This window comes from Meleagris gallopavo, chromosome 6 (assembly GCF_000146605.3).
Source record: "Meleagris gallopavo isolate NT-WF06-2002-E0010 breed Aviagen turkey brand Nicholas breeding stock chromosome 6, Turkey_5.1, whole genome shotgun sequence".
Taxonomy (NCBI): Eukaryota; Metazoa; Chordata; class Aves; order Galliformes; family Phasianidae; genus Meleagris; species Meleagris gallopavo.
In genome coordinates, this window is record NC_015016.2 from 49,470,762 (window position 1) to 49,487,510 (window position 16,749).

The 16,749-nt window shown below is 39.9% G+C and overlaps 1 protein-coding gene across 2 annotated transcripts in view; it reads right to left on the reverse strand.

Moving 5' to 3' along the window:
- GLI3 (GLI family zinc finger 3) overlaps positions 1-16,743 on the reverse strand; it is a 200,789-nt gene extending 184,046 nt beyond the window's left edge. For both annotated transcript variants that reach the window (XM_010713104.2, XM_010713103.2), the window contains exons 1-2: positions 16,594-16,743; positions 4,487-4,649 (exon numbers count right to left, since the gene is read on the reverse strand). In XM_010713104.2, coding sequence (XP_010711406.1) covers positions 4,487-4,610 — 124 coding nt within the window. In that variant the 5' untranslated portion in view covers positions 4,611-4,649; positions 16,594-16,743. The remainder of the gene's footprint in view (positions 1-4,486; positions 4,650-16,593) is intronic.
- Positions 16,744-16,749: the final 6 nt, after the last annotated feature.

Genomic DNA, 16,749 nt, shown 5'->3' on the forward strand with positions numbered 1-16,749 from the left:
ACACCAAAAAATGTACACGTGTACAAAGTGGAGTGTAGTATGGAGATGACAGAGCACGAACGTCCCTGCCTAACTTTAAGCAGGCCAAATACCCAAAGGAGGGACAGAGGTGCTATTGCTGTACCCGAAATGAGGCATTTGCCCAACGATTTGCTGAGAGGAGCTGAAGACTTGACCTAAGTCAACTCACTTGCTGTCACCTAAGCACGCTGCTGATGGCAGCAACAGCTCCAGGGACAGCTGTGATGGCAGAGAAGCAGGAACAGTGCTCGACCAGCCAGCTCACACGCAGCCAAGACCAAACACACCCCTGCCGATGTGCACTGCTGGCATCCAGAGCACTTCAGCAAGGCAACTCACCGTGCACATCCCTGCAGTGCTGAATGTGTTCAGCTAAGACTGTTTTTTAATATTAGGGTTACTTAATGTTAAAGAAGGCACCATAATACCCAACACAGGCCTTGGAAGACAGGCTTCACAGCCTGCAGTAGTAGCTGAAGGCTCCCCAGGGGGAGCACAGAACTGATTTTAATGAACATATTCACACATACTTCTCCTCAGAAAGCCATTCCATGCACAGCTACATTGAAGCCTTCCTGTGCATGCAACAGCTTTCAGGATGATGATCTAAATCAAACACAGACATCACAGGAAACAGAGTCCCTCCAATACCACAAGACTGCCCTTTAATGATGAAACACGGTATGAAATAAGCAGGCCAGACAGTACTGCACTACAGCAGAACGGTGGCCTCGTTATTGCAATGTAATACCAGTGACATTGCCATGACATAAAATAAATATTTATTTGTTAAGTTATTGCTGCTTCACCAAAGCAGATCAATCTGAACATATCACATCACAACACACACGAGTAAACATTTCATATCCTAGCAAAAACTTTTTTTTGTACAGCCTTTTGTGAAAGACCATCTCCATTAGCAGTTTTCTTCAGCATTTTTCTCTAGCAGTAAAAACAGCAGTCAAGCAAAGAAGCAGTAAAAGGAACAATTTGCAAAGAAATGTTTCTTCGCAAACCATGAGCAGTTTGGTTAAGATACACAAAATGAAAAACACAGGAGAAAAGATCAAAAGCCTGCAAAGACGAATTCAAAACAAAGTAAGAGAGGTTCCAAATTACAAAGTCCCACCAGGCATCAAAGTGCAAAGATTTTTGTTATTACAAGTTACGATCAGTATTTTTTAGCTTTTTTGATCACATGTGTTCTAAAAGAAGTTTTAATTTGCTCCAGCACTAAGACCTTTCCCACATGTTTGGGCCTGGAGCACGTTTTAATGGCTTAGTTATAAATCTCTGAAATTAAGTGCTGATAATGGAAATGCTGGCAGACCCTTATCTAACACAGCACAAGCATCTTAGTGATATAGCAAGAGTGTGGTTAGGTGAGTACAGCAGAAATCTTTTTTGTATTAAGTAATCACAGTAACTCAGAAGTGGCTAATGTAAACTATGGCCAAGCTTGATTATTGTTCGAGCCTATGGGGCACCCCGTGCCCTGCGAGGGGATCCACAGGCCTAGGCCTCGTGCCTTTGTTGCAGAGTTGGAGTTAACCATAACTGCCCTTTCTCTCCATCTTCCCCAACTTATTTCCCTTGCACATAGGTTTACAGCATGCTCTTCAATAACCAGTTTGCACACGGTAAGATTTGGAAGGCTTCCATGCCCAGTATTCATTTTAAAATAGTTTCTACTAAAAGGTGTCTGTTACCCACTTGTGGACACTGTTGAAATAATGGTATTTTCTTTGCAATTAACGGTACATCTTTTCATGATTACAAGCTTTTCATGAAACTCCTAACCAACAACTATGATTCCAGTTCTGAGTACTGTGGGAAACAGCAGAGCTGCCTCTCCAACAGCTATCTCTCAAGTACATTACTTTGCAAGCTTTGCTAATTAATGCACTGCCCAAAAAGAGGATGGAATATTAGACATGTTTATGAGGAGATATTTGTATGACAGGCAGATGTTGTTTGGCAAGCATAGTGGTCTTCTGAGAAAGACAGAAAAGACCACTCAGTCTTTTCGGTACTTTTAAGGGTATCTTACCTTGTTAAACAGAGCATTCAAATGCAAATCACAACCATTTAATAAATCCACAGCCCTCTGCAAAAAAGAGGCACTGAATCAGCAAAAACTGCACGTTTCCTAGGAGTGGCGTCTGGTATCAATTGATGGTGTTCCTGTAATAACACTCATTCCAACATTAAGAATAAAGGATGTAAACGTGATGCAAGCTCAAGCTTTCATGCAAATTATTCCCTTATAACCAGAATTCATTATTACAACAATCACATCTGCAAGAAGTGAACTTCAAAATATTGCAACAGTACAACTCATCCTTAAATTCCTAAAGTGTTGGTGGTAGATTTTGTTTTGGTATGTGCTCAAAGGAGCCCTTAGACAAATAGAAAATTTTTCATGACCAGGAAGGAATAGAACTTTTTATTCCTTTAAAGCCCAACTCTGCATCTCTATGAAACTGTTTACTTGGTTATGTGTGAAAGCAGATTATAAACCCAAATCTTGGAGATTCTGGTGGCTTCCCCAAATATAAAAAGACTCCTGCAAGACCAGCCCTCACTCACTGAAAACAGAGGTAACTGACATTTCCTTAAACAAACGCAAGCTCAAGCCCCAGGACGCGTACCACATGAGCATCTCAGTCCATTAACAGGAGAAAATCAGAGTGACAAAAAAATGTTATTCATTAGATCTAGAATCTTTTCAACTCCTGAGAGTTTGATGACCCAGACACGCAGAAAAATATACCATCAAGATGCAGCAGGTAGTTAAGAACTAATGGTCCCATTAAGCTGATTGATAGAATCGACAGAGAAAATGATCTGACCAAAGGATTTCAGTATACCAGTGCCAGAATTAGGTAAAATCATCTTAAGGAGTTTACTCTTAGCTTTCTAATCTAAATGCTTGATGATACTGTTAAACCCAGCCCAAACAGTCAAGAGATGTGTGCCAATATTGAGTTTGAGTACAGACCCCTGACATCAAAGAACATGCATATGTGTTTAAGTGTGCATCTGTTTGAGAAATTGGGCCAACGCGGAAAATCCTATTATTAAAAAAAAAAAAACACACAACACAATGGGGAGCTCTTCAGCTAATGTGAACCTCTGTAATTCTATTGACAGCAACAGATCTACAATGACTTACACCAGCTGAGGATCTAATTTCATATGCCTTAGAAAACTGATGCAACTTTTTCCATAGCTGTTCAACAGTTTCTACATTCTCGTGGGGATCAACCCAAACTATTAGGTCAGCAGGTGCTGAGTTTGCTTTGAATCTGAAGTCCAGTCACACACAAGGATGCTGGGACTTGTGCCATCTATTTTTTACTGACCCACAGAGATTTCCCTTTAGAATGGCTGTAGGATTCATGGATTTTGTACTTTACTCCACTTGGACACAGATGTTTCTCTGAGAGTACAAACCTTTCTTCAAGTTATCAAAGTAAAAACTAACCTGAATCACAAGACCAGATATTCGAGTGAGAATGACAGAAGCAGAATGGGTAGACAGAAAACGTTTTGCCAGGGATGCATTAGGACTCTCCAAAATATGCAGAAAGCCATTTTCCACTTTTAGCAATTATTGGACTGATTTAGAAAAAAAAATAAAACAAAAAAAACAATAGTTAATCTGCAGCTACCCAAAACCTACAGGGCCAAACTCTCGTGACACTTTTTCAAGTGGTGTTTTTCCTAGCTTGCAAAGGGAGTTTTCCACTGGTATGGATCAATACGCTCAGTCCTCTTAAACTGAAAAATGAAAGGGCTGGAACTGGGCTCACACATTCTCTGGAGAAGTAGAAAATACATAAAATTTTCAAGTGAGGTAATCTCTGTGGAGAGTTAAGAAAACTACTCTGCTTTTGCAAATCAACAAGCTGTACGTTCACAATTTCGAAACGAACTCATGGAGGGATACACTCATAGCATAACTTTTCATTGCTGGCCATTAAAGAACTTCGGGGAGGTTGGGGCTGCACTTCGTGAGGAGCAAGTTTATTTGTAAAAGGAGAAGACAAAAATCCTTTGCCATAAATTTAGACAGGACTACTTCTGTCTCTTTTGTAATAGCTAATAATCTAACTAGTGAAAAAGATTTCAATGGCAAAATGCAAAGCACTCATAAGCCCTGCCAGGCTAATCAAGACAATTTCTAAAACGCCAAAAACAGGAACTTCCTATTATAAATAACTCAGTACATTTACATCTCAAATTAGAACATTTGGAAGAAAAAGACGTCACCTGATGCCAAAACAGGCCTTACTGAGTCCTATCACTTTTCCACCACTACCACCCCCCGCGTTTGTTTTCTTTAGCCCTTACTTAGAACAAACACTGATCCAGGTGCAAATGCTCACTCAATTCACAAGGAATGCAGTGAACATAGAATTACCGTAGGTTTGGCTGCTAGTAAATTCCTGCTGTTACTCACCATTGGAAGTTGTGCTGGAGGCAACAGCTTTCTCACTGACATCTGTTCGATTGGAGCATTTCACAATGGAATTCTCCACTTTTTTCTTCTCTGTCGTGGTAGAGCTATGGGACTGCGCCTCCATGGTGACTTCTCATTACTTCAGCTCTCCTTGAACTAATACCTGAATGAAACAAGAAAGTCATACACTTTAAATACCATTGGAAAGCTTAGCTCAAGACCTGTCACATCTCTCAGCTGAAGAAAAGCCTGCAGCACAGCTGTATTAGCAGCCCAGAGGACATTTCCAGATGCCCATCAAATCAGGTTTGCATGCATGAATTCCTGAGAAATTTAAGGAAAAGCTAACACTAAAAACAAGCACGTTCTTCTTTAAAAAGAATCAGCATCACAAACCACTATACTGTTGATGGGCTGGCCCTTTTTTTCAAACTTCCAGGGTTTTAAGAGATGTCTGGGGGGGAGGGAGTGAGGGGGAGCTGAAGACTACATTTCTCTCTTAAGTCCACAGCACTTTGGAACAATGCAAAAGAAATCAAGCAGACATTCATGTTGACTATAGTAGCCAAATATTTAAATTTCAACTTGCACACTATTCGAACACACTGCAGTTATCCCGTCTATCTCTACTCTTGTCCTACTTGTGTAAACATCTCTCATTTTGTTTGTTCAGAAATCTAACTCAAACAAAAGTGCATTGGAGCAACACCCCGAAAACCACAGGGAAAGGCAAATATTATTGCTAGTGGCAGTTAATGAGATTGCTTTCTTTTGTACGCAACCTCTGGAAATGGAAGGCTCTGTAGATGTGTCTGTCAGCCTTTCTGGACTCTTCTCAGTGCCACCTCCAGCAATACGTTCATTTTGTATCCCTTGGACCGCTTCACTTTTTTAAGCACTGGTCAGCAGCTTCACTGGATGCACACCCATCTTCCCAAGCAAGCTGTACGTAAATAACTGGTAGCAAGCACACACCGTTCCTAGAGCTGATGTCCTCATGCTCTGGTATTCTGAACGTGATCCTATACCAACAACAAAAATTAATAATAAATAAATGAACAGCACTGCAGTCATTAGCTAAATGAGTCTGAAACGGAAGTAAGTTGTGCTGCTCTAGAGCAAGATTTAAAAGAATTCAAATAACAAAGGCTTCAAAACAAGCCACAAACTAAACTGTAATGAAGCGTAATTACATTAGCAACCTGTTTCCTCAATTCTGACAGTCAGAAAAAAAAAAAAAAAGGCTACAAAGCCAATTCACCACAAACACAGCTGTCTAGTAAACCTTCCCCTTTTCCACCTCCCTAGTAGGAGTTCTTTTTAATAGCACAATAAAACACTCCAAAGCCTCATTGTTATACAGTAAGGATCAAAGAGGAGCCCAATCACTAAATGAATCATTATTTAGCTAGGCAGCACGGCCAGGGAACTGGACTAGATAGCAGAGCCCCACTGCCACTGACCTACTGGTCTAGCCTTCAGCAAAGCATTTTTCCACCTTTGAGTTTCTCTCTGGCTAAAAACAGGAGTAAGAAAGCTTTGCCTGCCTTGACAGAACACATTCAAGAGTACTTCTACCTGTTAAAATGAGAAATGATAGAAGGCCTCCTTATGATGCAGGGGAGATTTAACAACGGTCCTCTTATCTTATCTCCTTAATATCTCCATTGAGGAGATATCAATATCTCCAACTTATCTCTCAATATTTAAGCATTGCTGGGTATATCTCATACAAGCTTTACAAATAGCATCTTTCCAAATTTCACATATGCTTCCCCTCCTTCATCCTGTGCAAGATAATGCACAGCCGAGGTCAATTCTCATCCACATCAGGCTGTTCAGACCCTTGCAATGGCACAGACCAGGAGAAGATGATACTACTGCTAAGCTTTCCCTCTCATCCAGCCCAGAACATGACCATTTTCTCTCTACAGCCTTGGTCATACAAGCATCAAATTTGCCAGCAGCTGTTCTCCAGCCACAGCACAAGCTGGTCTTTCAACATGCTCTCACCTCCTTCAGCTGAGTTATTAGATATTCTCTAAGAACAGTTTTCTGGGCTCCCTCTGAAGGAGTTCTAAAACTTCTACATTTTCAGTTGTGGTTATTTCTCTTCTGTTTTGCCTTTTAAAGGACCAAGGTATCTGTTGAGCCAGCACTTCCATTTACATCAAAGAGTTCGGCTGTGTGAGAGCTTGGAGGAGAAAGCTGCAGAATGTGGCCCTCATTTTCTTCAGCCCTGAGTTCACAGGCCTCTGTCTTTTGGCTCAGAGTCACAAAAGGAAATCTTGTACTCGCTACCTAACTAGAAAGGAAGACACCACATAATTCACTCCATTTCACCAGGCCAGCAGTGGCATGAAGCACTACTGAAGTTCATGAAAAGGCTGGCAGGTGTCTACAGCATTCCACATCTCCTACCACTCTCTATCACTTTCATTTTTATGCTGCCTGCTGCGGACAATGGTACAGGACACAGCTCTAAAATAGCAGCTGAAGTGGATTTTTGGTCAGAAAATTGCAGAATTGGCAATGTGCTAATATAAACATCTGCTCTTGGTACCTGTTCTGGTTCATGTCTGCTTAGTTTACGTACAGGAGACAGTTTTTATTAATGTCAGCATTGAAGAGAGAACACTGCACAAGTAAACTTTCTTCTTTGATCCTACTCTCTGCATCCCTGGCTGACTGCTGCATACATTTCCCCTGTGCTTTCCTTCCTCTGCTCTCATGTTCCAAGGTGTCTGCAAGAATTCCAGCAGCTCCAGCTACATTCCAGTGCTGCACCACCTCTATGGCGACAGGCGTGGATGGAGAAGTAAAGAAAGGCAGGAAAGACTGCAGGACCAATCGTCTGAGATGTGTGCCTTGGTGTGTTTCACCAAGCACATCTGATACGGAGACAGACAGCTGGAAATCAATATGGTGCCCCAAAAAACCTTCTTTTCACAAACACAAACTTACACCTGTGTTGAAAACACAAACAAGATGCACAATTCTTTTAGAATTATTGTAATTCTGTTTTTTATTTTCTTACAGAAATTGTACAGAAATATGAGAATTACAGTGTACCAAAAAAAGAAAGAAGAAAAACAAACAAAAAACAGCAAGAAAGTCTGGGACAATGTGGAAATTTATTTCCACTGGCTGCTAATCCCTATCAAAAAGCATTCTGAAAATCAGCCAGCCTGACCTCATCTGCACATTAAAATACGATGTGGTTTATTTTACAGCGCACAGGGCTCCTGCCAGCACGTGGGTCAGTGATTTCCCAGTTCTTGCCCCTAGGCTTGAGACAATATACTTCTATTCAGCAGGGATGAGCTCCTTATTCTAAAAAGCAGAGCTAGTTTCAGTCAGCTCTCCAGCATCTTCATGTGCATATGAATAGCAATAAAATGCTATAAAGGTGCATGGGCAAAAGTCTGAACTTTCCTAAGTAAATAGAGAGATAAACATTCCTTCCTGAAAGCAAACATTCATGGCTTTTTCCCATTCAACCATGCCTGAACCTTTTGTAATATCCCTAAAGCCTGACCTCCCTGCACAATTAAATTCCAGGCCCCATTTTAAAGCTAATCCTTCCCAAAACAGCAACCTGCCTGCAGGTGTGTCTCTTCTTTTTTGAACCACGTGTGCAAACTTTCACAAATGCATGTTTAGTTTAGTTTAGAGAAAAAAAATACGAACAAGCTTAATTACACAAGGAAAACTGTCTCTTTCAAATGGAGCATCAATGGCAATATGTTGGCAATGCATTTTGAACAAAAAATTCTTTCAAGCAGTTTGAAATGATATAATTTCCGGCCCGATGTATGTTGGTCATAAAACTGTGCCTCACTGTAAGTAAAACAATCGTATTAATATAGCGGGGAGGGAAAAAAAAGTCTCTGTGCATTTACTCACAGTGTCAACTAACTGAAATGAGTGGAGTAGCCCTCTCCCCAGAAGAGCAGGAAACATGACCCTGTCTGAACACTGCACTGCGGTCTTCCAAGGAATCCTCAGCTCTGCCCTGCTCAGCTGTTCCCTGAATTACTTTTTAGATCGTTGTTTTCTTTTTTAAGTTAGTAACTTCATTTGAAGGACCTGATCATGCACACATTTGTGCACGTGAACTATCTCAATAACAAGACTATCCCGCTTCCATATAAGCTGCCGGGAATCAGCATCTGAAACTCTCAATTTGCACGTTAGGCTGGTTTTAACTCTGCCTTTCTGAGGTACATTTTTGAGGAGGTACCTTTTAATGCATTGTTTAAAAAAATAAATAAATAAATAAAAAAGCTTCTCGCTGCTTCATTCGATGCCGCTGCAGTTGTATTCAGTTCATTAACAAGTGGTTTGCATCCGCTGAGAAGAGCTGTCTGAAATAGCAGTGTCACAGCATTCATCATCATTACATCAGCAGTAGGGAAGCTCAGACTGATTGCTATCAACAACCAGAGTGCCCCAATCAGCGTGCCAGCAAACATAGCATGTTTAATTTTTCAGAAACGACTCTGGGTATTTAGGGTGGTTCACAGGTACCACTTTGAGCCGCACTACTGGAAGCAGTCTTTGGGGATACCACACGTCTTGAAGAGCACAACTGTATGAAAGTGAAAAACACAAGGGGAGGCACAAAGAACAATCAGGCCATTACAGCCTCTCTCAACCATAAAGGACCCTTTATCAATTTTATCAAAACCGGTTACGCTGTTCCTTGGGATTATATTTAAGTATACAAAAAAAATCTGTCTTGTTCAGATACATCCAAACGCAAAATTTACACGAGACAATTTTATGCTATTATACGGGAGCCATTTCACACTGATTTATTCAGGGCTGATTCAGGTACACCTAACTTCCAAAACCCACCTAGATCTCAGCACTGCTTTTCATCAAACCTGCTGGCAAAGCTGCCCTGACAGAGTTACCCCTGACAGCACATGCTAAAAAACACTCAAATATTTTAAGAAATATCTATCAGTTACAATATTAACCTCTTGGAACACTTAACTATTTTTATAACAGCTACAGGAACTCATCTAAATGCTACAAATTTTTGAAATAGTTTCACCTTTTCTCAGTTCTCCGTGAGCTAAATCAGAGCTCTGCAAACCTCATTAACTACTCCTGGGCAAATTTCATTCAGATTCTTCCCCGGTGAGCCAACTGGTCACAGTAAGACTGATATAAATGTGATAAAAAATAGATTTACACTGACTATGTATAAAAACACATCGAGTCACTAATAAGCTGTGGAAGAGATATCTTACACTTCACAGTATTTATCTGTTTAACTTACATGCCTGATTTATAAACGCGCCAGTTGTGAACGTCGCCTGAATCTGTTTGAAATGCAAAGTAAAATTAGAAAAAAGACAAAACAAAATGATTGTATCAGACAGATTCGTTGCTTGAAATTAAAAAATACCCCAAGTTATAGGGCACCACGTATTAACGCAATCTCTCCAAATTCATTTCTATCTGCTGTCTCTTCCTGTAGGTTACTTTCCTTTGATTTCTTCCCCCCGTAAAGACTGAAAAACAACTAGACCTAAAGCCTGGTTAATGATGATCTGATCTGTTCCTGATAGGTTAAATAGCTCGTGGCAACAATAATGCGGGATCACAAACACAAAGGCAATCAGCTAGGCAAAGCAGGACTATTATCATCCTCATGATTAAGATCCTAAGTGAGAAATTATTCTATGGAGTGCATTGAACTACTGATTAAGTGTAATAATTGCTTGGCTCCCAACTACATTTGCTTACATCTTTCTGATGCAGATAAACCGAACTGCTGAAAGTTATGAAAATATTTAAAGCATTTACATACAGTAGTGTCAGTAAGGATGAGTAGCAGTTCCTACTGAGGCAGCACCTCAGCTGTTCTTAAAAGACAGCACCCATATCCTCCTGCAAGAAGATTATCTCTGCTTCTGTGGTGATATTTATCCTGTTGTTAAGTAGGAGTCCAATTAAATATTTTTACTATCACTTCAACAGATTAAACTCTGCATCTGAACGAACAAGCTTTCCACAAGGTAAAAAGTGATTTGTAGCTTCTTATCCAGTAAGTAGAACGGCGTGGATAAAGGGGCTGAAGGATTTGGGCCCCACTGCCTAACAGCTCCGCTCTCCATCTCACAGAAGCACAAAGCTGAGGGTTTCAGAGCCAGAATCTTCACATTTTAGTGGCCTTTCATTTCAGAAACAATATATCCTCAAATTTAAGATTTATACTGCATTTCTTATTCGAGACTCTTTGGATTTGGTAACTGAAAATTAAAATGAAAAACACAGACTAAAACAAGTCATGTCATTAACACTGCATCTAAGTAGTTGTTATTTAAATTACATGGTCGTGGGTTTGTTTTTACTCCTAATTTTAATTTTGACCCTCTTACAAACGATCATACAGAAAATAGAAGGAACAAATGTTGTTTCTTAAAAAAATACAAACTGCTACACATTTCTCAAGCCTCCAAATCTGTAAATATAATGGGAGGAAGGGATGAGATAAGAGTTAAAAACACTAACGCATACTCTTTGCAAAGAAGAACTCCTGCCCAATTAAACCAATATTGGTAGAAAATTAAGCTTATTTTGCAGTTCTACACATCCTTGTGCTTTAAAGTCCGGGCAGGAAAAACCCTAATGATTATGTCAAAGTGCAATTAGCTGTGAAAGAATCAACATGAAGAAGAATATCTCCCATAGACTGCTTGCAACAATAGCCTAAACTAAGAGTTCAAACTTCCCTACCAGGTCTACACTCAGTTTTTGCCCGTATCTTTCTTCAGGAGTTCAGTAACACTAACTCCAAAACAAAGTTAAACAACAGCACAGTGGCTTCCTCCTGTAGAACACTTGTTTTACGAAACCTGGTTTAGAACACTCATGAACTCAAGATTTGAAAGCACAGGAATATGCACAGAGAAACACAGTCAGCAAGTCTTGCTGTGTTGATAACAAACCCTACGACTTCTTCTGTTGATACTATTATTAGCATTAGAAACATATATGGTAAGGATATACAATGCTTTCTTCTTTTCTTACTTGCTGATATTTCAACAAACAGCTTGGTAAAGCAAATTATAAACATCTGTAGCGGGTGTGCTTTGCATTATGATTCATTTGGTTCATCAAATAAGAAGCCCCTACAACTGCCACAGAAAAATGCAGAAATACTCTGATTCAGAGCTCTAAAGTTGAGCACGAATTCCAATGGCATGATCATTTTCTTCACACTTTTTTGCTTTATCTCATCAATCCAAACAATTGAAAGTTTCTTTAGAATCAAAACTAGAGCTATATATCAATGTCAATCTATGCAGGAAATAAGATCAAGGAAAAATATATTTAATATACAACCACTGCAAAGATCTGTCTTCTGTTTCCAACTTATGATATGCAAATGAGAGAAGATTGTATGTATCCAATATTTTTAAACTGGCATCTTAAAACAAAATTAAAGATTCAAGTAGAATGTTCATAAAAGTCCTATGTTTTGATCACCATTCCCATTCCTGGAATAGTATTTATCTACTTAGCTTACTTCCAACTTATGGGATCCCTCAATCCAGAATTTCACATTCTAACCCAAGACAGATGTTTTAACGAGAGAGAGGAAAGCTCACCATAGCCAAGAAGAACTTCAAGCATGAAAAGTACTTTATAAAACATTATCTTCAGTCTTTATAAGTTTATTTTAGGTTTTACACCTGTCTCATAGTAGGAGTAAAACTGCATCGTGATTCCTTCAAGCTTTGGAAACTTGACAAAACACAACAGGACAACTCTGACCTGCTGCAGTGGTGAATTCCTCTGCAATCCACCATCCATGTCCAAAGCGGGGAATCACAGAATTATACAGCTGGCTCACTGTCCAAGCGAAAACATTCACCGTGAATTGAAAAGCCAAACAAAACCACATGACCCGTTAGTTAAGGACTGCTGGTGCTAGAATTTCATTTTAATTATAGGCAGTTTGGAACAGCAGACGCTGCACAGCAGTGACGCTAACTTGATCTGTGTTCTGACTGTTCAGGTATTCACATATCTTATTTAACGAAGCAGCTGGACGAAGCACGCTTCACATGCAGCTGATTTTCTTGATGTTAACAGATTCGTATAGAAAAAGAATTTCATATCAAGCAGCAAACATTGCTGTGGGGAGGTTCAGCTCCACACCACCAACGAAGTAGCTGGGTCCTCAAGCCCTAACCTAAATATCAGACACCAAAAATAGGCAGCAGCGATCTGAGCATCGTTGTAAAAAGGGATTACTGGTCTAGGTAATCAGTGCAGGAAGATAACTGACGTAACAGTGGCCAATTCAGCTAACAAATTATTCCATTAGATCTTTGGTTATCAGTGGATTCTGATCTTATCGGTTCTGACACTCGGCAACTATTTGGAGACAAATGTGCTCTTTCCCAATTAGTTCGTCCTTCGTTGCAAGCTAAATGATACTGCAGGTGTTTTTAAAAGATCTCCACGCTGTCTTGTTTCCTGTTTCGTTCTCAGAAAGAGACAAAGCAAATCAACTCTTCAGATCGGCAGCTAATTTAATACACTTCCAAGGCAATGCAGGTTCAATTAATTTGTATGTACAGTGCACACAACAACAAAACCACAGTATGGTGCCAGTGCAATCTTTAAGAAAGTCCTCCCCTAAACCTCTGCAGAAAGGGGCCTTAAAAGAAAGCAGGGATTAGAGCTGGAAGGTAGGGAGGGGACTTACCTCAAACCCAGCCAAGCGGAAATCAGAGCGGTAATTCTGCAAGTCGGGGAGCACACTTTTAGAGCTGTAATGGTGTGAAGAAGTACTGGGCAGCATTGCCTGAAGGCAGCACTAATACACTGATGACTAATGACTGGGCCATGCAGACAATGAATTTGGGGGTTGAAAACTAACAGAAACCATGCAGCACCTTGACAAATGGGCTTTCAAAATTTCATTCACTGAATAACCTTTAAGCATAAAATTGGCTCAAGTTCTCTTGGGAAAAACATGACACATGTTGTTGGACAATAAGTACTTTCCCTTTTAATTAAAACTATTACGCCAAATACATAAACACGATTACAGCGAATAAAATGTAAGAGTTAACTCTTTAACAGCTAGAAAACAAGGCAAGAGCTGGAAGCTGAGGTGCAATGCCACCCATTCTCAAGGGCCAACAAATTCCGGGGATCACTACCTGATTCCCTGAAATTCACCACTGGCAGAACACATTTTCCCTTCTTTGACACTTAAAGGAGAATGAGAACTTCAAAGGTATGTTTAATGAGCTGCTACAAATACAATTGGTTAAAAGAGGCTCAGAAATTGTGCACTAAAAGCTATGCTGTGCTTAGAATTACAACTGGAAAAGTCTCATTTTAAAGAGCCTGGTCGAAGTGAAGCCCCCATAAAACAAATCAAGCCTCACATAAACTTTGTAACCTTGTGTACCGACAAACACATTAAAACAACAGAATCACACTTTAAAGGGTCCCTTTTTTCAGTGCGGCTCACCTTCCAATTTGGAAGTAGTAATTCTGGCTATTTTTACAGACAGAGTGAAATATCTGAAGTGTCTCTAAATTAACAAGTACCACTTGCCCTAGACAGCATCGCCTTTAGCAGCTCCTAAAAACTTCAGAAAAGGATCTTAAAACAGGAAGCTTAGTGAGCTCATAAAACTGTTGTTGGAGCCAGGAACACATAGCATATTTAATCTGCGAACTGTGAGAGTCTACAATGATTTCAGCAAGATCTGAGGCATGCCCTCAAGGTTTGCTGGGATCTGGGATTAGGGAGTTGATAAGAACCCTCTACTGCCCATGGACATGTTTTTCTTCTGCAGTTAAACACAAATGCATAGAGACGTTTGACTGCTGCTTGGCGTTACTGCTCAAGTTATATAAAAGCTTTGCAGCTCCTTTTGCTGTCAATATATCAAAGTTAAAAAAAATCATCAAAGTGTGAAATTTCATTTAAAGTCTTTGCCAGTCTACAGCTCTATTTCACAGACCTATCAAATAAAAGTACAGATGAAAAATACACTGAGAGAACTCGAAAAGTTTGCAGCAGCACCCATGCCCTATTTTTGTTTATTCTGTCTCACTTTATTTGATATTAAAGTATAACAAATCAATTGCCTTATAAAAACGACAAAATCTGAAGGGAGGATGCCTATAAAACCTACGCTTAAAAGATGACTTGAAATCATTATTACAGCTGAACCTTTTGTTGAATAAAAAGCTTCCTCTGTAGCCATTTTAGCATTTTAATTGCCTAACTGCAAGTTGGCAGAAAATTTCTTGAATCTTCCAAAACAATCAGGGTGACTACAGAAAATGAGTGCCAGAAAAACTTAAGCCTTCTTCAAAGTATTCTTTAGCTAGGGATTTACAACAATTGCATAAAGAAGAAAAGTCTGACTTTTAAGATAATCTACTATAGTCTAAAAGCATTAACATTCCATTACTAAGGTTTTCCTGAGGATTTCATGACTCATTGATTCACTCTTCCTTTAAGTCTGCTGCTTCTTTGCACATTACTGTCTCCATATAGCTGAGTGCATGCAACGCTGATCATTAAACTGTTTCCTTCCATAACTCCAAATAAATCCTGCTCTAATAAGCATCAGGTTCCTTATTTATCTGGCAAGGATGACGAACTTTTCACTAGCAGTCTGCAAAACAAAAAAAAAAGTGCCATTCCTCGCTTGAATACATGGGATGGAATTCAAACACGCTGCAGAGCACAGGTAATGAAATAGCCTTTCCAAAAATGAGGCAGGAAGTGTAACTGAAACTACTTAAACTTTTAAGGGTCAGCATCAAATGCATACAATTGTTCTGTTAAAAAAAAAAAAGAAGAAGAAGAAAGGAAAAGAATAAGCAATCTACAAGATGTGCAAATCATAATGATATCTGAAAACTTTAATAATTTGGTTTCTCTAGCAACAGCTCCAAATCAGAGATGATTTATACAAACCAATAATTTCTCAGCTGCAAAATGTTTCTGCACCTGAAAACTCACGATGTACCTTTCACAACTGCAGGTTGCCTACAACAGTAAATGCTGTCTTGGCCACTGCATGCATTCTCAAGTCAAAAGCATTACTCCACTTAAGCAGGAAAACGCAGGTGATGTCTTTGTTTTGTAGCACTTCCACAGAAATGCTTAGGAAAACAGCATGTCATACTGAAAAGCATGTGCAGTTATCTGAATGCAACTGTGCAGACATAAAGCACCTTAAGCCATAATTTTACTTCCACTTCCTAGCAGAGAAAGGAATATACATACGCTAAGGGAGCATACTTCTTACTCATTCAGAATCACATAATCCTGCTTTTAAAAGAAATAATCCTCCCCCTTAACGTAGCCTTCTCTCATAGTTACTATTTTAAAATTGGGCTATACACCAAACTGAAAAGTATTTACACAGGAGCTCGTTAAACCCAAAGCTTCATTATATAAACAAGCTCTCAGGAGGCTGCTTACAGTTTACATTGCTAGGCTCATTCACTACTACTTTGAATATATATTTCCTCTGAAATACTGCGCTGCGGTCACGGCAATTTCTACATGTTAAGGTTACTTTACTTTTGAAACACAGCATTTGTCTTCCTTCAAAATAATAGTGACACATGTAATTAAGAAAGTGTCAGATCACTATTAATTTTTAATAAAGAGCCTAAGTGAAATAATTATAGGAATCAATCAGTGAGGCACCTTCCCAAATTACAAAGCAAATGCACAAATATTCAAACTACTTAAGGCCAGCTCCGGCAGATTTCAATCCATAATCTGTCCGCAGACCAAATTCAAAACAACCTCGCAGCACAACTTGGCGATTTCCCGTCGTTCAGCTGACTGAAAATGCCTCCAAAACAGGTACTCACACCCCGCTCAGAGGCAGAGCGCCCTTTCAGAAACGCGTTCATTCAACCAGCCACGTTATCTCCAAGGTCTCGGAGAAATCCCGCTTCTGGAGGACGCACAAAAGACACCAAGTCTGCAGGCTGAGGCTTACAAAGGAGGTTTATTGAGCTCTGAGAGTCAGGTGGGGAGGGCAGCGCTCACAGCGGGACCTTCGTGCGGGGCAGAGCAGCTCGCCTACCTGCGGCTACGGGCGCTGCCATCCGCGCGGTCCGTCAGTGCGAACTCAAGCTGGAAAACGCGTATATATCTGCAAATATCTCAAGCTGGCGGAAGGCCACGGATACCGGAGGATCGCGTTAAAAAGGGGTTCGAAAGAAAAAAAAAAAAATAATAG